This window comes from Astatotilapia calliptera, chromosome 18, assembly GCF_900246225.1.
Source record: "Astatotilapia calliptera chromosome 18, fAstCal1.2, whole genome shotgun sequence".
Lineage (NCBI taxonomy): Eukaryota > Metazoa > Chordata > Actinopteri > Cichliformes > Cichlidae > Astatotilapia > Astatotilapia calliptera.
In genome coordinates, this window is record NC_039319.1 from 10,427,541 (window position 1) to 10,452,494 (window position 24,954).

Below are 24,954 nucleotides of genomic sequence, written 5' to 3' on the forward strand. Positions count from 1 at the left end.
GGAACATCTGTGGTAAGCTTGTTCCTAAATTTTTTATTTTTATTTTTTTGTTAGCCTGATTGGTAAAATGAGAAAGCGTTCTTTACAAGATGCTGATTATTTTACTTTTTTCTTTTTGCACGGAGTTGAAACCTACAATTATTCTGTTAAAGCACAAAGTGACGTGATTCACTGCAGCATTGGTAAAAGACCACTTTTTTTTTCTCTCTCTCTCTCTCTCCCCCTCTCTCTCTGTTTGGCGCTAGAGAGTTGGAGAATTGCATGTTAGACTTTGGCTGTGTGACTATAGTGTTAAGAGACGAGCTGAAAGTTGCATAATTGTATGCTTGAAGTACAGAGTGGCCCCTTTGAGTGAGACGTTGCTAGTACTGTTTTTGTCTTCATTCTTTATGGTATATATCTCAGAGATTCTCAGACATATTGAATGATTGTATTGCATAGTTGCTGCTCATTTGTCAGCTGCACATCCATGATGTGAATCTCGTTCCACCACATCCCAAAGGTCACTGTTGTTATTGTTACTGTGGTTAAGGTTGCCTTCATTATCAGCTTGAAGCAGTCTGGTCATTCTCCTCTGACACCAACAAGCCATTTTTACCCAGAGAACTGCCGCTCGCTGTACGTTTTTTGTCTTTTCAGACCATTATCTGTAAACTCTAGAAATGGCTGTGTGGGAAAACCCAGCAACTATGTTCAAAGTTGTAAATCAACTTTCTTCTCCAATCTGGTGCTCTGTTTGAAGTCCAGCAGGTGTTCTTACCCATGCGTTGCTGCTATATGATTGGCTGTAGTAATGACCAATTATACCACCAATTATTTTAAGCTGTGGGTAGCTTCTCCCATCAGCAGCACAATCAACCATATTTATGATTTATTCTTTCAGGTTTGAGCATAGTTAATTTGTTGCTATAACAATACGAACATGTACTGGCTTAAATTGAGCGGTGAGTTGGAACACTCGATATTTGGCTCACAGATGGAGGATGTGGCTAATGTAAGTAATATGTCACGGTGTAATATCACTCGAATTGTGTGTATATGTTTCTATTCAATAGAGCTAAGGTTTTTGTCATCACCTGAATGGATTTTTTATTATTTTTTTTTTTCTCCCCATATTTTTTGGGGGGTTAAATCCTTTGTTTTTTCCACCTTACTCATTGCGCACAACAGAAGACCTTATCAAATGTGAGTAAATGCTGCTGCTTCACAGTAACTTTGTACTGAGAATATGTTACAGACCTGATCATATATGTCTGAGGATAAATTTCGCCTCCATCTGCTCCTTTAAAGCTGCTCAGTGGACAGTTTGTCCTTGGAAACTTCCATGTAAGACTCCCTCGTACATCCACTTTGCAAACCCATAAAACTGGGGCTTTTTAAATGCCCTGCTGGGAACCATAAAGTGTAACAAAGGGATTAACAAAAATATGTTCCCTGTTAAATGTTCAGTAAGCTACAATATACAAAATCTGGCTGTAAGAGCAGTAATGAACACGAAGGAGTATCAAACCTTTGTAATCTCATACATGTATCCAGTTATTGAGACATTTCTTGGAGCCCGTTAAAGCTTCTTTAGCCTGGGAACACTGAGGAAAAACGATGCACTATTAATGATGACACACAAAACCTCAAGCTTAAATTTGACAGAAGCATGCTGGGAAACTCCAATCCTTGTCCATGACCGAGAGGGAGATCGAAATGACAACATATGATAATGATGAGTGAAACCCCATGAGCTTAATTAAGGCTGAAATAAAGATCCCACTGGAGGAGTGGAGTTTTGATACTGAGCCACACATGAGGACTTTAATCCCATTAAGGTATTTAGAATTTATTCCACCCTCAGGTTCAAAAACCACCTGAAAGAAGCAACAAACACTAATCCCTTTGTTTCTTATATTACAGAGGCCTTTGCTAGAAGACCACAGTTACAACTCCACGTTGTTGACGGGTAACACAGCTGACTACACAGTGATGCATCATCACAGTCGATCCTTTGTGATTGCACAAACATCTTATTTGTGTTCGACGCAGCGAGAGTCTTCGGTAATATCACTGAAGTGATTATATACAGTAGATTTTCTTCTTCACACAGCCACAGTGGAAACCAAACAATTAAGATGTGACTAAAGGGAAAATTCTCAGCTTTAATTCAAAAAGCTTGAAGAGATGAGACATTTTTATACACAGTCCCATTTTTAGAGGCTCAAAATTAGACAAACAATTTTTAATAAGGTTAGTTTCTAACACTTAGATAAAAATCTTTTGGAGTCGATGGCTGCCTGAAGTCTAGAACTCATATATAGCTTCACTGCTTTCATATTTGTTTTAAATAGAAGTGGACCTCTGAATGTTTATTAAATGTTACGGCCATTTGATCACAGGTTTTATAGACTCAAGAAAGTAACTGGCAGAAGATCTAAATCTGCCTTTAGATCTTTGCGTATAGTCAGAGAGAAATAAAACAGTCATCGTTCACAGTTGCAATAGATTGATAAAGAACCAAAATATCCACTTTATTAGTAGTATAGAGAATGACTTGGACAAACTAATGTAGCTCTCACTTGAAGTGATCTCCTGCATTCTCGGATGTGGTAGTTTGTCACTTTTCCAGGTGTCGTTCCCACTGTGAGCATTGCGTAACTACAAAACCGCCTCGTTGGACTCAAGGTCGAGTGTCTGCCAGCGAGGAAGCAGCTGTCTGAGCGGCGAGGGAACAAAAACATCTCTCTAGATTACATGGAGGGTAACTGTTGGCACATGAAAGCGTTTTATTTCATTCAAGACAAGAGCTTGGTCATTATTTGGAATAGGAGGCCAATACCTGCTGCCGACTTCACCATACTTCAAGGCTATATGTCAAAGAAAAGAAGAAAAAAAAGATTCTAACACGTTAAGTACATTTTATTGTAAACGGTGACGAGCGTGTCCTCCGATGATAGATCATATAAAACAGTCGCAGGTAAATAGATCATATATAACATATTCTCATGTCTGTGTGTGGATATAAAGACATCTTTGTATGTTTGTATAAACACAGGTCAGTCTTTGGTTCCACTCTAAAGTGCAGTTTCTGTGGTGCAGCAGTCTCAAGTCTTTGGTAAAGAGTTCAGAGGTTTAGGGACCAGTCTTTATGCTCCTTTATTCATTAAAACAACAAATGTAAACTTAGTCTACCAATGCAGTCTCTGTGACCCCCTCTGGGTCTCTGATGAATCCACACTCCTCTTTTGTGTCTTTGTGGATAAAATACTCAACCTGCTCTCTAGCTTTGCCAGAAAAGAAGTTGAGCAGTAACGAACGCGGCGATGGCCAGCGCGGCGCGTTTCTGGCCGCCTCTGTGCCATCCTGTGCAGCCGTTGGGGTGCAACGGAGGCCTCTGTGTGTCATCCCTTTGGCTGGAATCTGATGGCTGGCTGCTGGATGAACACTGGACCAGGGGCATCTGGTAGGACGTGGCTCGCTTCTCCGGGCGGTCCGGACTGGAGCCGTCGCTGGGGCGCTGGCCGTTGTAGAGCAGGTAGCGTCCATGAGCGTCCTGCTCCATGCGGAACAGCTCATACTCTGTGTGCGGCAGCCGGATGCCCAACGCCACGCAGCCATTGGTTAGGGTGACATCCTGCTCCACACCGACCTGCCAAGACCCCTGCACTCCACACTCATTACCACTGAAGACATTGAGGAGGGATGTGGTGGCCACGTCCATGGGAGTCACTCTCATGTGGTTCACTAAAAGAAGATGACATCATAAGACCTTTAAAGCGATCTATTGTGCTTATTTTAAGCCTTTTTATTACTATTACTGAACTTTTGTCTCTCAAGTATTACTTGTTGAAACCCTGGCTGGCCATTTCTTGTTTTCACTGTGATCTAGAGCAGGGGTCCCCAACTCCAGGCCTCGAGGGCCGGTGTCCTGCAGGTTTTAGATCTCACTCTGGGTCTACACACCTAAATCACATGATTAGTTCATTACCAGGCCTTTGGAGAACTGCAAGACATGTTGAGGAGGTAATTTAGCCATTTTGAATCAGCTGTGTTGGATCACAGACACATCTAAAAACTGCAGGACACCGCCCCTGCCGTAGAGTAACATTGTTGCGCTCTGTGCACAGTCAGTATACAAGATGGGCATCGCTTTTTAGAAAGTCAAGTCTACTAAAACTCCATATCTTTGAGGGTGCCCCATCTTTAAGAAATGTGGGAAAGAAACAAAGAACTACATTCTTTATCTAAAAAGTGATGCTAACACAGAAGGGACACACTCACTCATCATATCAGGTTTAAACAAAAAAAAACAACAACAACAAGATCTTGAGGCCTCAAAGTGAGACTTCACAAACCAATGGTCGATATTAGGGTAGGTGCATCCATCTTTCATTACAGCCTGTCTCCAAATGGTAGATAGACAGACTTGAGTTTTAAATGACGTGTCATTGAACCAGTTTATTCTGCTTGTTGAAACAACCTTGTTCTTATTTCTGTCCTTCCCTTCTATCGATTGTGAAAACACTGTGTCTGCGAAGTCAATAGGGATCACATGGATCATAACACGACTACCAGTTAATTAAACAAGCAACAGTCTAACCTTTTTATTCAAACACTGCTCAAAGTGAGCACGCCAAAAATGTTAGGAACTGGTAGAGGAACTGCGTTTAAACTACACTGTATCAAAATAGGGTTTGGTAGTGTTTTTAAGAATCAGCATTACGGTAAAAATGCAATTCCACCACTAAGTTACCTTTGAAGACAAAATCTGTTCCTCCCACGACGCGGGTTGAGTGAAGCCCTCGACTGTAGCGGCCACGGGCGTAGATGGTGAAGGTGGGGTGTTTACAGATGGGGTCAGAGTAGTGGTAGTAATGGCCCTCCCAGGTGTGGTTGTTATCGTGGAAGATGAAGTGGCGGGTCAGGAAGAGGACCTCCGGGCGAACTTCGCAGCGCTGGCTCACCCACTGACCGTACAACCCGACGGTCAGGTCGGCCCGCGGCGGCAGGATGGGAGGGTGGAACTCGTCCGAGCGGTAGATGATACGACAGGCGATGCAGCTGTGGTCGTGGTTCTAAAGAGAAAAAAAAATTTAATTTAACTCATAACAACTGATTTCATTTTACCAATAGTAAGTTTAGACAAAAAAAAAAGTCATAGCACTAAAGCACTAAAGATTGAGATTTTTCACATGACTAAAGTCATATTTACTGAAAACATACAAACTAGGACTATAAATCTCAGTCAGTCAAGCTTTAGTCACAATTGTAGTTTTGGCTTCCCACAGTTAAATGAGCATAATCGAGTGATATAGAAGATACATGCTCTGCTATTTGGAATGAAAATAAATAAATAAATAAAACTTCCTAAATCACTGCCTGATGACGTGCCTTCGTGTGTCATCACAGCGGTTTCCTGCAGAGCTCAGCTGGATGTTTCTTGGACTAGTCTGGATGAGTAACAATGCATTCAAAGACAGATATACAACAGAAATCAGATGTCTGGCAAGGCGGAACGTGAAGAGCTTGTCCCTCAAAGAGGATCATGATTCTTTTTTTGGAAAAACTCGTGCAAAAAAAACAAACAAAAAACAGTCAGTTATGTTATGTGTGTCTACACTGCAAAAGAACACAATTTATTTAACTGCCTGAAGATACCACAAACTGCAATAACGTTAGTGCATAAAGGGCAAAAAACCAAAAAACAATCCATGAATTGTTGCCAACACCGATTGTCCAACATAAACTCTGATCTCCATAAAAGCGAGCCTGCACAGCTGGTCACTATATCCACCAACATACTGGACAAAAGATCTGTCATCCCCTCAAGTAGTTATTTTTGGCAAAACCTGGATTATCTGCAAAACGTTACATGAGGGCATCCATTGTGTTTGCATTGACAGATTGTGCCAATAATGTGCAAACAAAAATGCCAACATGCCAAAGATGGCGAGGTCTGCTAGCAAACAAACAAACGCTGATTTGCAAATGTCAAGAATAACATTTAAAGGCTCCAGATGCCTGAAATACAAGTACTCAGTATAATCTTATAGCTAACAATAAAGTCTTTGCTGTTCTCTGCGGGATATACCATGTGATTAAAGGGATGTACACACAGGAAGAGACTAACAGCAGTGTGGCCTCCAGAGGCCATTGGATGTCAAAATGGATTCTGGCGACTCATAAGTGATGACAGTCCAAATAACCATTGGCTAAACTAAGCGAGTGGGTACTGTGTCCTGAGTTAAACCGATTCTGAGTGGAAGGATTGGTGACTGAAGCTATAAAATAAAAACAAAAGGGGGAGAAAAACAGGCTGTTTTTGCAATGATACTGTAAAGTGGAAAATATATTAGAAGGTTGTCTAAATATTCGAGACCTTAAATGTCTAACCAGTGACAAACTGTCGGACACAAAGCACTGGAAGATGAGCCAATCTCTTCATATGTTGACAGTGCTTAATATGCTGTTTGTAAAGCCATTTTTTACATTTTTTACTGTCACAGTTTCCGTTAAGCAAACTTTTTTTCCCCTGACGGAGACAAGACGATGTAAACACTTGAGAGGAATCAAAGAGTAGACATATGGCGCTATTTCACATTTGATGTCAATAAAAATAAGCCATTTTCAATTCAATTCAATAAAACTTTATTGATCCTGAAGGTTGACCCCGAAGGAAATTGCTTTTGTAAACCATGTGGAACAACTCTCACTGGTAAAAACACTTATATTTACTCTACTACAATCTTATGATATTTGCTTGACTAAAAGTAAAACAACTGATCCTTAAAATAGAACTAAAACTAAATGACGTTTTAGTCAAAAGACTGAAATGAAATCAAGATTTGCTGTTAATACTGACACGGTTTATATGTCATTTTTGGATGTGTGATAATCATGGTGATAGTGTAGGATCGTGTGAACAAGTCTGATCTGCAACCATCTTGCAACCGTTTGCCTTCAAAGTAAAAGTTGCACTTTATGAAACATGTAGCCAACAGTAACAGTAAAAGTTGTTACTTTAATGGCAAATTTTCTCAATTTCTGGTTTACATTGCACTTTTTCCAAGTTTTACTTCCTCTGGGCTAGCAGTTAGCAAGTATTTGAAGACAATCATAAAAACTACAGAAGACAGTGACACTCTACTAGCAACCAAAACAATCCCAAGAAGCCTTCTTTGAATCCAGTTTCCACGGCAGTCAGTGGTCACATCATGTCTAAATTGGTACACAACATGACGTCATGTGAAAAATCTCAATAATCAGAACTCCACTCATCATGTCTGAGTTCAAATCACGAGATGACAATGGTGAAAACACTGGTGGTGAGTGATTTCACAGTGGTTACGTCTGTGTTTTATACCGTCTATAGTCCGACTGCATCCAACATTTACATTTATACAGGTGGGTGATGTGAGAAGATTTCAAGGCTGCACAAGAAGTGGTCAGATAAAAAGAAAAAGTGAACCATTTATGAGACAGTCAGCTTATTATAGTGCAAACTGTTCACGAACTCAAAGTTTAGCCTGCTACTCAAACAAAGACAAAACAGAAGCATGTTCACTGAAATCTGTTTGTCCTGAAAACCTTTCATGACATCAGCACATTGTGTCATGAAATTCACACACAGAACTACTGGAATCTGTTCGGAGGAGAGTAAGGAAACTATTTCATTCAGTCTGACCCTCTGGAGTGTTTGGAGCCAAAGAGAACACATTGTTTCACAGTACAACACAGATGTCGGGACTACTTAAAGCCATTACACAGAAAACAGCATGCTGAGTTTTAATGCCACACACACACACAACATTTGTACATGCATAAAAAAAAACAGTTAATCATATTCAGTTAATATCACTAGTCAGGTGGAGCAGCGTGTGTCCACAGACAGGACGGCCGGGGCTCTCCAACAGACTCAGAGCTGGAAACTACATCCCATATTCCACAAAATCTCTTCCAAAGACTGAACTCCAGGGAACCAATTCAGTTTTTTGTTATTTGAGGGTGGTCAAAATTTAAGACCTGACCTTCTCAACTCAATCGCTCTTTTTCCCAGACAACATTATGTCTGCATGAGATTTATGGGGAGTTTTAAAAGAAAGAAAGAAATGGAGAACGGTAAAATGAGGAGAAAAAGCTGGAGTATCACTACATCCTGCAGATGAGATAATCCCACTGCAGCTCCATAACCGCCTCAGAGCGAAAGGTTAATGGGACGACTGGAAGGGAGGCCTCCCACCAGAATATGTGTGAGAGAACAGTGTGTTTTTAAAAGCTGTGCACTATGTGTGTGTTTATATAAGAGTTGCATATGAAGAGAGGAAAATGCAGCATGTGCGTATATTTTAGCATATATATGTGTGGACATAAGAAAAAGAGCCGGAATCCGGAGAGTTTCAGTCGCAGGTGTGGAAAATGTTTTGTATCTGAAGGGACTCAGAGCCCATAAAATATAGACTTCCTGTCTGGCCTAACAATGAATATGTCCTCCTACTGATACCAATCTGTCCCATATATCATGACACTACCAATGATTTAAACCAGTGCAGGGTTTTTTTTTTCTTGCTTCTTTTCCTGATAATGTTATCTGAAAATATAAATCAAACAAAATGACACTACAAGCTCAGAGTTTCTTCCAGAAAAGTTGTGAGTGGGGGGCTGGAGGTGCTTCATTAATATAGCAATATTTAACTGTTGTAATCATAATCATCAATTATGAAGGAAAAAAAAAAATGCTCACTTTGGACAATGGATGAAGAGAGAGATGGACCAGGGAGTTTATTTCCCACATCCACTGCATAAAGAGTAAAGTGCATAAAGGAGAGCATTAAATCACAGATGGCCTCATTCACAAAGGATTATGGGTAATTCATCCTCTCTTGATTAGTGGACATAACTGTACAGATATCAGCTCTGCAGCTAATGATTTAAACTGCCTGGTGAGACGGTGAGGTGTACCAGGGGAAATGTTCAGGAGCAGAGGGAGTGAACGTGGATGAGTTCAGATACTTGGGGTAAATCATCCAAAGCCACAGACAGTGCACAGGAGAGGTGAGGAAGAGAGCGCAGCATCAGGGGTGATTTAAGACAGAAGGATAGCGGCAAGAGTGAAGATGAAGGTTTACAAGATGGTAATGAGATCCGCTACGGTGTATGGTTTGGAAACGGGGGGCAGAGTTGGAAAGTCAGAGGTTTCAAATGAAAAGAATTTGCCTGGGAGTGCAGCTCAACAACTGCTTATTTTTAATCCGGGATGTACAGGATTAGAAATTAGCATATCAGAGGAATGGCTCAGGCTGCTTTAAAGAAGCGAGATGGTTTGAACATGTGCAGAGTAGGAGAATGCTGAACATGGAGATTTCTGGATACAGCGAAGGAGGACATGCAGAGGACACTAGGGAGAGGGTTAGATGGAGGCAGATAGTCTTCTATGGCCACCTGTGAATCTGTAATAATCATAAGAAAAATATGAGAATATGAAAAAGATTAAACTAACCAAAAATGAATCTAAATTTTGTGTAAAAATAAATGAATAAACCCAGTGCACAGGTGTGACAGGGCTCATCTTAGCCAGAACAAGGACAAGCCATGCTTGTACTCGTCCTCATCTAAACCGTGTAAATGCAGTTAGTTCAGTGTTCAAAGAGACTTTCAGTAGAAGACTGAAATAACACCAGAGTGTGAGAGCCTGCGTTTCTTGATCAAAATTTGGAATTTTTATTTTTTTTATTTGAAACTCTGATTTTAGTTACAATTGTTGACAATGACGAGCATTAAGAAATTCTGTACGTAATAATAACGGTAGTGTCATAAAGCATGTGTTAAATGTTTATAAACTATTTACTGACAAACAAACTGGTGGTGGTGGAGAATATTTGATTGAATATTTAATTGTTCAATTAAAAACTACATTTAAAATAAAAGGCTGCTTCATCAGAGTAGTTCCCTTTTATTTACTTGTAAACGGGTTAATTATGTTTGATGTACAAGTGGGATAAATGCCCTCATAACCAGCAAAAATGCTGAGAAGTTTAAGTGGATCTGAGCATGGATGGGTTTTCAGTGTGTCAGTGACCAAAGACTCCAGCCAAGAGTTCAACCTTGTATTTAACAGGAAATCATTAGCAGGCAGGTTTCTTTGCCGTGTTGAGCCTACAGTGTCCGGCTTGCCATGAAATGCTGGACGCACTTTTAGTTAGAAGCAAAGTATTTTATAACTTTACTGGAAATGAAGAAAATAAAAACGGAGGAAATGAGGGAGGATATTACTACCCTTGCTACATATAAGTGACTTTCCCCCCCCCATTTCATTTCATTTTTTTTTTACTATACTGAACAGAGGTGACGTACAAATAAAGTGCAATCCAAGTCATGGCAGATAAAGGAGCATTAGAGCTGAATTCTTCCATTTGGGACGTAGTTCAGGGAAAGCTGATGTCCAGGAGCAAACATTTTATGAGAAACTGAAACCATATCAGACTTTCAAAACCTTCCGTAGAGACCTGTTGGCAAAACAGACAGTCCTAATACTTTGATTTTTTTAAACTGGCATCCATTGAGCTATACCAGTATCCCTTCTGTAAGACGACTTCCTGGGAATTCATAAAAAACCTTTCATCTCAGATTGACCGGCTTTATTGCTCAAGTTTTGAGGTACTTTCATGAAAGAAATGACCAAGAGCAGCATAACAAGTACACACACAAAATGAGCAAACACAACACTTTAAAAACAGCAACAATATAGAAAAAACCCCAAAACTGATCCCTTCTTAACAAGGATCATTATCAAGTGGTCATTACGCTGCCTCAGTGACGCAGCAATGAGCCGGGGCGACAGAAAACTTAAAAACACAGTCCCCCGCTTTGCTCTTGCATCACTGCTGAGTTCCACCCAGGAACCACAAATGAACATGCTGGCACCAGCAAATGTTCTGGCCTGGGACCAGTCCTGGGACCAGCCCTGGGTACACTGCTCAAGATTAATGTATTGGATCATCACCATGGCAATAAAAAAAATAAAAAAAAATCCCTAAAAAGAAACCATTACAACCTCAAGAGATGGTCCAGTTGAGTGCTTTTCGAGTAAGAACGAGTGCGGTACTCTGTACTGCTGCTTTACCAAGAAAATATACGAAACTTAATTTACTGTAACTGAAAAATGCCGTGAAAAACAATACTGTAATGTAGACATTTGTGTTATTATAGAAACAAATGACCACGTTTACCCAAATGGGGAGTTACTAAGGAGCTACTTTTTTTGCAAGTTTTATAATGTTCACCTTCAAGAGTTTGGTTTCCACTCAAATACAGTGGAGTTTCAAAGAATCTATTCTGCATTAAATCAAGTTAAACTGTATTTTATTACCATCATGTCCAGTGTTTATTCCTTGAGCACTGTTCTGGTCTCCAACATCTCTTTTTGTAAATACCTTTAGCTACTAAACGCTCCACTATGTTTGTGTCTGAATGTAAATCAAAGCAGTGAAATTGATGGTTTTAAAACCAGCACACTGAGTTGAAAGATGCTGAAATCACAGCCTGTGTATCTGAGATGACATCATACATTGGTCTGTGAACAACACCCTCAAGATAGGAATTTCAGCCATCACCATATTTGTTTTTAAACTAAACTAAACATGAGAGATTGCTGAATCTGAGAATACGATTAAAACCTTGGAGCACGTATCTTCTATTCTACTTCATTATTTAGCAAGCGATCAGCACAGTGGACTGATCTGCATGTTTGTTTTGGCACAGATTTTATGCCGGACACCATCCCATTCATTCAGGCTTAGGATTGGAGCCATGAAGATATCAGCTTGTGAGTCTCTGGGACTTTTGTCTACACCCAATCTCTAACCGTAGGTATTTTGCGAGTATGGTGAATGTATTTACCACTACATCACGGAGAAGTAGTTTAATTAAACGGGACAAACATCAAGTCATGTTTAATAAAAACTTAAATGAGTGATTAAGTTGCAGAGTCATTTTTAAATTTCAGATCCGATTTCTATTTGTAACCTAAAGAGTCGCCCCCCTGTTGGTCATTAGAAAGAATGCAGTTTTAAGGCACTTTGACACTGGATTCACCTTTTAAGGGGAAATTATGGTACAGCAGTGGCTGTGTGCTGGCAGCTAAATACTGCCCATCTACCTGCAGACAGCATCTTGTCAGATGGGGGCACACCCATGTGCGCTACTCTTGCTTGTGCTGTTGCTGGTCCATTAGCCAGCAGTGCAGAGGAGTCAAACTGAGTGTTAAAAACTATGGAAAGCCAATTCTTGTGCACTTTCCTGGTGCTCCCTTCCCTTTTCTGGCACATTTTTCAACCAATCAGCATTCAACTGATACACAGAGTCATCCATATAGCGCGCCATGCATTTGGGATTTTGGAGGACTGTAGGGGAGCATGTTGGCATTGGCTGAAAGGCTCTCTATAGGTTCTTCATAGGCAAACACATACATAAACTGGCATAATTAAGCATTAGGTGCAAAGACTACATCCATTTTTTTAATGTGATTAAAATGATCTAAAGTGCAAAGTGCAGCTGTAGTGATTGGCAATAATCTTCTTATGTAGATGCATGCACCGTTTTGATTAATGCATTTAATGAAAATCCCACAGTCCAAAGACATACCATGGGGTTTTGGTTAATTGGTGACTCTAAACTGCCCTTAGGTGTGAATGCAAGTGTGAATGGTTGTCTGTCTCTCTACGTTAGCCCTGCATCAGGCTCGTGACCTGTCCAGGGTATACCCAGCTTCTTGCCCTATGGTAGATGGGATAGGCTCCCCCTGAAAAGCATAAGCAAAGAGAATGGATGGATGGGATTTAAAGAAATTAAGAAGAGTATTTCTGTAACAGAAACACTCTTCAGGTTACTGAGAGACAATCTTTTGTTTCTCAGTAATCTGAAGAACACACTGAAGAGTTTTTATTGGAACTGCTTCCTGGCAAAGAAACAGTCCCTGTTCTAGCTTGACAGCAGGATGTTTCGAAAATACACAAAAAGACTGGCGGTGTTTCAGGGAAGAGAATACTTTTTATAAGGTTTGTTAAAAAGAAACTTCACTGACATTAACTGAACCGGAGTGGTAACAGAAATGAAAGAGACAGAAGCAAAAACTCCCTTTTTTCCCTTCAAGGCTGCAACTCTAGGACTGATTCCCAGTTTGGAAGTGTCACTGAAAATTCCGCCAACAGTCCAACTTCCTTTTTTTATTCCAAAAAGATTGAAGACAAAACGGAGCACATGCAACAGTTTGATTTGAGCCCCAGGCACGCATAAGATCGGAGCTGGTATGTGCTCACTGGACTAATTCATATGGCCGCATCAATCCAAATTCTAGGAATACCGCATGATGATTGCTCCCAGAGATAGGCTCGGTTTCACATTGCATCTCTGCAGGCCAGAGGGGCTTAAGGAGAGCAGCTCTGGTCATTACAGCGCCACAGGGGAGCTTGTCTGATCACAGCTCATCACCCCACACACTGTTTACATTCTGATCAGCAACACCAAGCCCCGTCATCCCCATACATATGAATGTTTATTTAGACAGCGGACCCGAACAGGATTTCATTGTGATCTCTGTAGAGGGTGACAGTGAAAACATCACTCTAGGGTTTCAGCCAGCGGGGAAACTCCTTTTCAGCAGTGTAAATACAGAAATTACATCCTGTAAGCACAGTGGAGATGAAATCAGTATGTAGATAGTTTCTGGTTTCTTTCAGTACAAATATTTAGTGTGCAAAGGTCTAAGCTCAAGATTATTGACTTACACAGAGATCCTAACACAGACTAGGGTTTTCTAAATAGATATCAGTTAGGTACAACAGATGGGCTTAACCGCCTCAGAATAATTTGGATTATCAATAACTCGATAATTCAGCAGAATAATGTAATTTCCCCCCCTAAAAAAAAAAACAAAAACAACAGGCCTTCCCTCTAAAACACAATAAACACAATTAGTAAACAGTTTATCCTGGTCTCCTCACTGATTTTGGTTAAATTATACATAAGATAGCTCCCAAATTAAAATGTATGTTTTTCAGGTCAGCTCAGGTTCTATCTGGTGTGTGTGGTCTTTGTGGCGTGGAGGGTCAACACAGCAGGGATGGAGTTCAGCTGAGGTTGCACACTGAGTTGCATGCTCGGGACAGAAAACAAAACCCTACCTACGATCCAATGAATACAAACGTCAGGTTTCTGGGTGGGAAGAGTTCTCATTCCCGTCGCTCAACTAAGGACTCCTACTGGTAAGTCATGGTTCCTGCACAGTGAGGCAGCTATCCCCTGCAGGTAATAACTGTTGTTACTGGCAGAGATTCTGCACAACTACAAACTTCAACATAGTCCCTGCCTTACCAACTTTAAAATAATACTGGCTGTTTACTGACAGAGAAACCTAGTGTCTTAACCACAGACTGTGCATAAAAGATGGAAGTAGCTTCCAGTTGTGACATTTGAAACCGAAGTGGGTGTGCCTTAAACTTGCATTCTTTCTAATGCCCTTAAGGGGGCGACTGCTGGTTTCAAAAAGGAGCCTGGTTGCAAAGAAAGTCTGTTGGAAAATGCTAAACAAACATTCTGCAGATCAGCTTTTGAGCCGAGTTACTACTTTCAAGATGTCTTTAATACAACATAATGTTCATTTTGTAAATTACAGTTCCCACTAGAGTCAAAAGAGGATCAAAGGGTGCATGTTTCAGAATGAGATTTCCGTGCGAGGGTTCAGTGTCTAAGAGCTTCACAGTCTATCCACTCCATGTCTGGTTACAAAACACAAAGATGGCGACAGTGATGACACTCAGCTTGATGCGTCATGATGGTACTTAATTGACTAATGAGTGTTGCCATCTTTTATATACAGTCACACTATTGCTGATTTAAAAAATGTAGGCTTTTAGACAACCCAACAGGTTGTGCTGAAGTACAGCAGTAGACTTTTAAGGCTATAACAATAGTTCAAAGTTATGGACGCCCCAAAACTTATTTTTTAATGTTTTGTAATTATAAAAACTCTTTAATTTAATATTACGACCCACAAGTGGACAAACTCTGTTCTAGAATCAAGTCTAAGGCTACATAATAGCATCAATGCACTAAGCCCTAAGCGAGGGAGGATCATTAGGGACTTGCCTTGGCGTTTTGCAAAGCGGTCTGGTAGCTGGACGGCTTGTAGTACAACCTCTGCGATGGTTCAGTGTGTATGTCTCCTAGAAACAGCTCCTCCACCAGGTGATCCAGGTTGTGGTGCAGGTACTGCTTCTCCACTCTCAGCAGCTGCAGCTCATGCATGGCAAAGTTAAGCTCTCTGGTGCAGTCGTAGTCGCCCTCCTCGCTCACCAGCTCGTACATCGCGTTGGGTTCCCAGGCGCCCTTCACTGCCCCTCGGCAGCTGCGGTTGAGCCTCTGGCTGAGCTCTTTGTCCACGGTGGCTGTGTGATACACCATCTGGACACGATGGAGCTGGTACTCCGCCTCTGTGCCACCGCGGATGATCCAGGAAGCCTGGCGTAAGCGCAGTCGACCCCGAATCACCAGCGTGTAGATGGGTTTGGTGCAGTGGTTGTCCTCATAATAAAACTGGTGAGCCTGGAAGGTGTTGTTGGGGTAAAACCTGTAGGAGCGTGTCAGGAACTCTGGGCCTGGTCTGACCTCACAGCTGAAAGAGAGGACAGATGGCTGTTAAAAAGAAACAAAAAAAACCCCCCCTTAAAAACATTTATGTTTGTGTGAAGAGCTGAGTGGTATTCATGTTCCTTGCCTTGAGTTTCACAAACAGCATGTTTGAAATATAACCCAATTAATCTGCACAGAAGATTGACTAGCTTCAGCCTTTTTTATTGGTTGTACGTCTTTGGTTTATTCTTTTGTGAAGAATGTCACGAGATCAGCGTAAGTTTCTGTCTGGTGGTGCATTCAGAGAAGCTCAGACATGTCAGACCTGACAGTAGGAGGCTGAAACTAATCTGTATCTATATATCTATATATAAAGAGCAAAAGCCCCACCCACTTGCTGTTGTTCTTTTTTAACATCATAACCAATGAGTTTGTCTATTACTATTTGTGTTCCTGTTTCCCCATTGTTGAGTTGCAACCATTAGTTTAAAGGAAGCCTCCAAACCACTCCCATGTGCCTGTGAACCACATCAGTGGGCGTAAAAATAAAGAAATGTGGTGAACACACATTGACTCACAGTGAAAGTAATGTAAGCTTTAATTAAAAAAAAAAAAAAAAAAAAAAAAAAAAAAAAAAAAATCACCTCCTGCTAAGAGTTTCTTACTATAATGAAGTGAAAGTAGTAGCTTGCTAGAGAGTAATGCAAACTCTTAAAGATTTTGGTTAGGGGGAAGATACAGAGAAAAGACGCCAACCTGGTGGACACCCAGTGGCCCTCCACGCTGGGAGGCATCTGCACAGTGATCCGGGCGCCATTGTGAAGGTGCTTTAGCATGTGCTGGCACTGGGAGTCTTTGATAGATCGGCCAAAGGTTTTCTCTGGATAGAGGCGACTTGAGCGGCTTTCCGAGTAGTGAAGAGAGGAACCTTCAACCCAAACTGTGGGAACAAGACGATGAGAAAACAAAGATGATGATGACGAGCCTTTACGTACAATAACAAATGTAAAACAATCAAAACGAAAAATTACATTGTAAACAGCTGTTGAATTACCATTGAGCAGCGTTTGAACATCAAATGTTGGGGTCACCGAGTTTGAAAGGCTGGATAAACCACAGAGGAATCTGTTTATTCTGGCATATCTTTACCTTCTAAAAAATTACCGCTTTTAGGACAACTGGGAAGGCCAATTACGCTGAGATCAAACGGAACAGCAGTCTCCCTCATGCTTTCAATCTGCCAGGCCTCTTTGAAGTGTTTAGAAGGTTTAAGTTTGTCATTTTAACTCTTGTCATTGCCAGAGATTACATGGCTGCTCCAACAACCTGTAACACCTGGTATGAATGAAAATGAGCAGATCATGAGACAGGTTGAGGGCCAATTAGTGAATTTCGGCTTCCACTCACTTTTAACAACAACATTCAAACGAACCAAGACAAATGACGAAGATTTGTATGCTCAGTTCCCACACCGCCCGCGTGCCCTTGACGCACCACATGGAAAAACAATACCTTCAGCGATGGACTGAGCTTAAAGGGATAAAATGTCGGAAATGAAAGCACTTAAAAAGCCTACAGCCAGAGAAAAGCCCCGAAGCTCACATTCCCTCAAGGATTTATGCCATGTAATACTCCGATATCATCAAAATCTACCTTGAAATATGAAGACTTTGCCATGAATTCTTTCTATCAGACCCGACTTGCCTGGCAATATCATTTAATGCCCAGGAATGCCACTGCGGTCACCTCTGAGCTTTTAATTTGAGACTAATAACACTGAAGGAGGGAGAAAAACATCTGATTAAAAGAAGCCAAAAGCTCCATGAAGAACAAAGCTCCATCCAGCTGTTTTACACCCAGTCGGGCAGCTCCTATGAGAGCTAGCCCAGGCTTGTGTGCAAATCACCACATCACAGCACTGCTGAATGGAAACACTGGACAGTGGGAGAGACTTGATCCCCCGACTCAGCTGGTGGTATTAGTAACGCTGCTCTGTTTGCTGTAGCTGATCTTAAAAATCAAAGGAGACACTTCACAGTTTGCTGCATGTTATGCATGTATGTATATAAATGTTTTTTTGGTTTTTTTAACACCTGCACTCGGCTTGGACCACAGCAACGATCTGAGCGGCTGCCAACAGCTTGTTTTCACTATGATGAGAGCAAAAACTAACAGTGTGCGCTTGAGAGTGTTAAAAAAGGAAACCTGGTGAGATGTATAATCTAAAACACACTTAACACTTTTATGCAACCCCTTGGGTTTAATAGCAGGTGAATTTAAGGGTTGAGCACATCCAAAAGAAAACTAACAGAAATCTAGCTGCGAAACTGTTACCCGGTTATAAATTAGGTGAATAGAACATAAAGTGGTACACCGTGCCATTATGTATTTAACAGAAGAATTTTTTAAGAGAAAATGCAAAAGCAGTTCGGGGGTGTGCTGGTGTGGAGCATTCAAGCAGGAAAGAAGTCAGAGATGATCTCAGAGAAGCTTTTGTTGCTGCCCATTAATCTGGGAAGGGCCATTTCCAAACAGTTTGAAGTCTGTCATTATGCAGCGGAAAGATTATTCACAAGTGCAAATCATTCAAGACTGTAACCAATCTTCTAAGGAGTGGACGTCCCAGCAAATTCACCCCAAGGTCACAACGTGCAAAGCTGAGATAAATTGCAAACCCCCCCCCAAACCCAAGCGCTACATCTTAGACCGCACAGGCCTTAATTAGCATGTTAAATGCTAAAAGTTCAGGACAGCACAATCAGAAAAAGAATGAACAAGTATGGCTTGTTTGGAAGGTATGCCAGCCTCTTGGCTCTAGAACGAACAGGAAAACCACAGGACCTCTTGGACAGTGTCCTTCAAACAGATCAGACCAAAGTGGAGATGTTTGGCAACAACACGCAGCAGCACGTTTAGCAAAAAAAGCAAAGGCAATATAATAGAAAAAACAGCTTATATCAGTGTTGATTGAAGGTGATGATTTGAGCTTGTTTTGCAGCCAGGACCTGGGCACCTTACAGTCATTGAGTTGACCGTGAACTCCTCTACTCTACAGTCAAATGATCCCCATGGCTGAATAGCTGAAAAAGAAAAGAATCGAGATGTTGCAACGGCCCAGTCAAAGTCCAGACCTCAACCTGATTGAAATGTTGTGGTGGAACCTTAAGAGAGCTGTGCCTAGATGAGTTCATGGAAACCTCAATGAACTGAACGAAACTGTAAAGACGAGTTGGCCAGAATTCGTTAGCAATCAAACGAGAGCCCGATCCAGTCGCACAGAGAACGATTACTTCAAGTTAAAAACTGTTAAAGATGATTCTACAAGCTAAAACCTCAGAGGGTGTACTTAGTTTGTCACACGCTTCTGCATTTTGGCTTCGTTTTTGTTAAACAATGACAGTGTAATATGTCATGTTGTGGTTCATCTGAGATTTTATTTGCTGATTTTTTTAAAATTATATCCTATATGTAAAACTAATTTTATCCATCAGTCTGCTAACATAATGTTTTCTGAAGTTTGTGCTCAGTGGAGACCCGGGGATTGTCTGGAAAACTGGGGAATAACACTATCGGATCATTTTTTCTGAGAAAAATGAAGATTGGAACGGGAATTTCAATTAGATATACTAGTTGATATTGACAGTGCTTTTTATAAAAAAAAAAAAAAATAATAAAAAAGGTAGATCTGTGATCTTTTAGCTTTACCTGGCAGAGTTGGGTCTGGAATTTGTTCAGAAGCATCATATAAGCCAGAAAAGTGGAACTAAGAAGAATCCTGAATAGAAATTTGCCGTTTTCACACCTCATCCACAAAGAGCCAATCAACAGCTGAACTATGAAACATTTGAGCCAGTCATGTTGCACTGAAGCATGCGCACAGCAGAGACGGAGTTTCAACTGAGTGGTGGGACACAAATCTGCTGGCTATTGGAGTAAAGATGGTACTTGGTGTACTTTTTTCTCACATTACTGTGTGAGCATAAGTTCATTAACCAAAAAAACCTCCCCAAAACAAAAAAGAAACAAAAAAAAGGACAGAACTAATTTTTTTGAGGAGGGAGTGGTTTCTAAAGGTTACTGAAGCTTAATGTCAGATTTACGCAACAGCCTGAGAATGAAGGAGGAGAATAATAAATCTTTGTTTCTGTGAAAATCTGCTGTTTCGTTAGATTAAGACATAATTTGTTATCTCCAACAATGTTTTCCTAAGTCGTGGTCAAATGTTTTTTTTTTCTCTTTGTGATAAGATTGTGAGCAACATCGCTGATATCTTTCTGTCATGACGTTAGACAGACCTGATCCAGAGTCAGCAGTGTCATAGGGAAGCCTGTGCAAATATCAAAATTATAATGAAACGTGAGCTTCGTTTTGAACCACAGTTACAAATCTTCTTACATTACATCAAAGACAAATGTGGACCTACTCGAAATGGAAAACAGACTCAGACAGGGAAATAAATGAGGAAATGATTATATGGAGGTTATACGTAGCTTGTTAAAAGTGACTTTATAAGAGGAGGCATCAGACGCCTGCTTCTTTGCACTTTTTTAGTGTTGAATGTGTGACTTTCTTCCACTAGTTTTTTTTTTTTTTTTTTTAACTCTTCGTTCGTGAAGGCAATAATCAGAACGGCTCCACTCAAACTCTTTCTGGCCCTTCGCTGCTGCTGCTGCTTTCCCAAACTGCTGCTCTATCTAAATCAAAGCACCCACAAAACTCCCAGAGTCCCAAACCACGGCGAACATTTCCAGTTGGCCCGATCCCACTGGTGAGGTAAGAAGGCTGGGACCCCTGACAAGAAGAGAGACTGTACAGTATTTATGGGAAGAGAAAAATCCTAAATTTCCAGAGCAGAGACCAGACAAAGGACTTTTCTTCTTGTTATCTCAGAGTCTGGCAGTGACCGCGCAGGAGTTGAAAAGGGTAGACAAAATGACACTTCAACTTCAGGGCAGCTGCATCCAGAGGTGGGAAGTTATAGAGTACATAAAAAAAAAGAAAAGAAAAAAAGAGAAGAGTGGAGGTGCTTGAGTACTTTGAAAGGCTTTCTACTTGGAGATCAGAAGGAAAATTGCACATTTCGAAAGCCAGTACACATTTATCTAAGTTACTTACACAGATTAGGAAGTAAAAGCCATAAAATACTGCTTTGGTTCAGTAACAAGAGAGTAGAGCCAGCTGTCAGATTGTACTTGCATGGGGGAAATGCCAAAACAATGTCAAAGGAAAGAGGAGCTTTGAGCTACACTTGACTCCCTGTTTTTGTATTTTAGATGCATTTAGGTAAACTTATATAAACTTGAGAGAAAAATAAGTAATAAGATACAGTACAGCCATACAGGCTGTAATTTGGCACAGAAAACGCTCATGTTTAGCAGGTGTAATGCACGCTAGCGGTGAGCATTAAACATTAAGAAGGCTGAGCCAGGAGGGAACGTCATTGCTTCTAGTCTAAGTTTTTACCCGAGGGTGGCAGGAGTAGGAAACCCAGTTTTAATTTTCCTCAGTGGGACACGCATATCTACAAATTTCAAGTTGCTAAGACAAAACCATGATCGTCAATATCACAGTGGTGCCAAGTGAAAAGCCATCAGAAACAGCAGGTATTTTCAGGCTCTGGGGCTCATGGCAATCAGGTTGATGAGATTTTTTACTCTGGACCAAATGTTGGAAAATACATTTTCTATTTTTGTTCAGAATTTTTCTTCCTTTGGGACAAATTAAAGACATCCATCCATTTTCTTCCACTTCTCCAATTTCCTTAATCCAAACCTTTGACTGTTTTTGAAAAATGTTGAAGAAATAAGAAAAAAAGTCACCACCATAATTACTATTAATAAAAAAAAATAATACTTTTTTAATTCTGAAAAAATACACCAACATAGACCACACACGAATGGAACAGGAATTTCACAGGGCCCCTGTAGTCTCATTTTAGAGTATTTAGCAGCTGCTTTGGCACTTTAAAGGTTTTTGGGGGATTTTTCTTGGAAGCCATCTGATTCTTCGTAGCTCAACCTTCAAGAGGAAAAATGGAAATGTGAACATCTGCATTTCAGTGTCAACAACAACACCTCCAACAGCTGATGTGGACCATGCTTCACATAAAAGTTACAGAAAAGTGACTAAATGGACCTTGAGATGAGATTGTTTTGTAATCCATCCAAACTTCACAACCAGCACTTTTACTGCATTCCTGCACTGGCTGCTGATACAGATGTGCAGGACAAACCGGGCTACAAATTGTGCCTCCTACTTCCTTTCCTCGCTTCCTTTCGCTGCAGTTTGACTGCATCTCTCTCAGTTATGCCGGCATGACTCTCCCTCTCGCTATGAAATTATTGTGCAAATTGTCTGAGTGATGCTTTGCAATTATGGAAATGGTTATTTGGCGTCTTTGGAGATCTGCTAGTCTCAAACTGCTTTGACTTCCAGACCACTTTAACAGCTGATAAATGCTGGTAACTGGCATCCAACCCAGTGCAACCCCAAATTACAGCAGCTTTTGCAGAGCCAGACCGATGCATCGGCAGACTGACAGCACTAGCTGATACGATATATTATGTTTTAGGCATTTTGCACAAATGCTTTTATGAACCTTCAAGACATCAACACAAACTCCTTTAAATGATTTCAATCACAGTGTGTCAGCAACGTAGCCGGTTTTGTTGGTGTATTACCATTCACTAAAGTTACTTTACAGTGACTACTGTGATGTTAAGTACAGAATTATTGGCTATGATTTTATAATACAATAGCACATCTGTCCAATCTGGATTTCAGAGGCAGGCATGAGATTAAAATGTGTATTTTTTCTTTTTTTTTTAACCCCTTTTTTGAACCAAAATGCCAATTTTGGCAATATATGTGTAATATTAGTCAAATTATAGCAAATATGGGTGAAATGTGTTTCTATTTTTTTATTGCTACTTTCTATTCTTTCAACTTTTCTGAAAATTTAAAGAAACTATAGCCACATGGCCACCACACACAAAATAATATAATGATAAAAAAAAACAACAGCAACTACTCTGAAATGAACATTAAAGTAAAGCTGTCAGTTAAGCCAATATCTATATGCAGATACAATAAAAACTTCATGGCTCCATTGAGGTCCACTGAGCAGAATAGATTAGATTCAGTAAAAAGGTGAAATAGAAGCAGCTGCTCTTCCGTGGGTCCATTTCTTGGCTTTTTTTTTTAACCTTTCCGTTTTGCTCTCCAAAGACACGCTGAGGTTTTCTCTCCCAGTAAATTTACAGCGCACTCTAATCTAGCCTGACAGTGCATTTTCATTGCCACTCTGAAAGGCTGCAATAACACACCACTTAATTGAACGTTCGGATTCACTTAAACACACTTAAGGATAAGTGGACCCCAAAATGTTTTTTTATCTCAACCAGGTTATTTGAAGTTGCTGCCAAATGTTGCCTTCCACTGTCACTGGCAACAGATGGATTGGGTCAACTGCAGTCCCATAATCCTCTGCTGCTCAGACAGGGTTTTCATCAGGATTGGATGTTTTAAGTGGCTCTTAACTCTCGCAGCGCTTTCATCTGCCCAGCAGCCTCGGGGAAGATTTTTATTGCCTTCTAACCTTTATACATCACTATGGCATAAGGCGCAAAGTTAACACAAAGTTTGTCCTGAATGGAGGCAAACATCAAGCCATGATAGTGAACAGGTGTGATGAAGGGAATTTTAACCTATGAGTGACCCACATCTTACATATGTGCGGTTTAAATGATTAGCAAAGTAAATAAATTAACTTAAATGACCGTCTGAAATTGTTCTAACTGTACAGCTTGTATAGAAAAACAAATACGAAACACATGGACATGTTTCCAAGCGCACGTGGAGTAAAACATGCTTTGAGCTCAGTTTTTTTAAAATCTTTTAACACTGACACTTGTTGCAGCGCATGAAACCTCAGAATAACAAACACTAGCACATGGGGAAAAGTTTCTTACCCAAAAAAGCAACGAGAAGCAGCTTAGATGACGGCCCCATTTCAGACTTGGTTGGATTAAAACGAGCTTCACGCTGGTCACAACGGAGATCAGGCTTCCCTTTATTCAGCGTCCGAAGTTATTCCGACAGAAATCCTCACATTTTGGATCCAAAGCGTGGAGAAAACACTTTTGCAAAATCCGAGCATCATATGAAGAATGCTCTCGATACGCAGAGGGAGAGAATAAGAAGCCCGCTGTACTTTCGCATCCGAACAAAGAATCCTCTGGAAATCAAAGTAAAGTTTAAACTTTACAGCGAGCCACCCTGAAACAGTCAGAGATTGTGGTGCTGAGTTCAAAAGGCTTTCTTACTTTAGCGCGCGTGTCCTGTGTGCTGCGCCCCGGAGGAGTGTTTGGAAGTGTGTCCAGAGATTGGACTCACCCCGCCCATTTAGATATTATATGGGCGTGGGGAGGGTGCTTAAGCTTCCCCAGTGAAGTGCAAAATCCAAAGAGAGAAAAAAAAGGTATTTTTCACCTTCTCATATTTTTTGGGGGGAGTACATTTTCTGTATTTTCGGGTTGAATATGTTATTTTTCTCATTGCATTTTAAATATCCATGACTGTAAAAATAAGATGCCATAAAAAAACAGATATTGTATTACTGGTCCAAAATTTGAGAACAGTTTTGGTTTTGTCTCTTTTTTCTCACTCAAAAATATCTTCGCATCACCTGATACCTGCCCCTGGTTTCTCCTGCAACTCTCTGGGGTTTATCAACAAAAAGCCAGAAAGGGTCTAATGAAGAGGTGAACTGATCAAAAAGTAGAGGGGTGTATTATATTTTGTGGTTAAAAAAAGTCAGTTTGTTAGTGATTAAAAATGCCTTGCACCGAACATGAAAGGGTAAATAAATTTAAAAAGAAAAGAAAATCTCATGTTGTTTAGGATGAATTAGGGTTAGCCTTTACTGGTTCCTCCTTCATTAGGTCCCACATCCTCCTTCTTATCATCCATGATGGATGCTGCACATTTTTCTTGACCATGGCTTTCAAATTATACACCTTCAGATCGTATCCTCCTGCCTGGAGGGAGAACAACAGAGGTTCAGTGTCCTTCTCCTAGAACACCTGTTATGTGTGTGTGTGTGTGTGTGTGTGTGTGTGTGTGTGTGTGTGTGTGTGTGTGTGTGTGTGTGTGTGTGTGTGTGTTTGATAAAGAGAGACTGTGGCCTTGAGTTTCCGACTCTTTTCAATTTGAGGTTTTCTTGTCTCTCTCTGATCTTTTAACCCTGAGGCTGTACTCCAGCTCCTCCATCACTCACCCAGTCTGTTGGAGGCTGAAAGTTGGAGGCTGAGGCATCTGTGGTACATTTGCTTTTAAAACTCTATT

At 40.7% G+C, this 24,954-nt stretch overlaps 1 protein-coding gene across 2 annotated transcripts; it reads right to left on the reverse strand.

Moving 5' to 3' along the window:
• Window positions 1-1,810: 1,810 nt before the first annotated feature.
• Window positions 1,811-24,003, reverse strand: LOC113011419 (protein APCDD1). Of its 2 annotated transcripts, XM_026150994.1 has the most exons (6): window positions 23,934-24,003; window positions 23,580-23,845; window positions 16,366-16,549; window positions 15,127-15,652; window positions 4,739-5,060; window positions 1,811-3,729 (listed from the first exon to the last, which is right to left on the reverse strand). In XM_026150994.1, the coding sequence occupies exons 2-6, from the start codon at window positions 23,617-23,619 to the stop codon at window positions 3,266-3,268; spliced, it is 1,536 nt and encodes a 511-aa protein (XP_026006779.1). In that variant the 5' UTR covers window positions 23,620-23,845; window positions 23,934-24,003; the 3' UTR covers window positions 1,811-3,265. The 2 variants fall into 2 exon arrangements, with proteins under 2 accessions (XP_026006779.1, XP_026006780.1); XM_026150995.1 differs by having other exon boundaries at window positions 23,580-24,003.
• Between the last annotated feature and the right edge of the window lie 951 nt (window positions 24,004-24,954).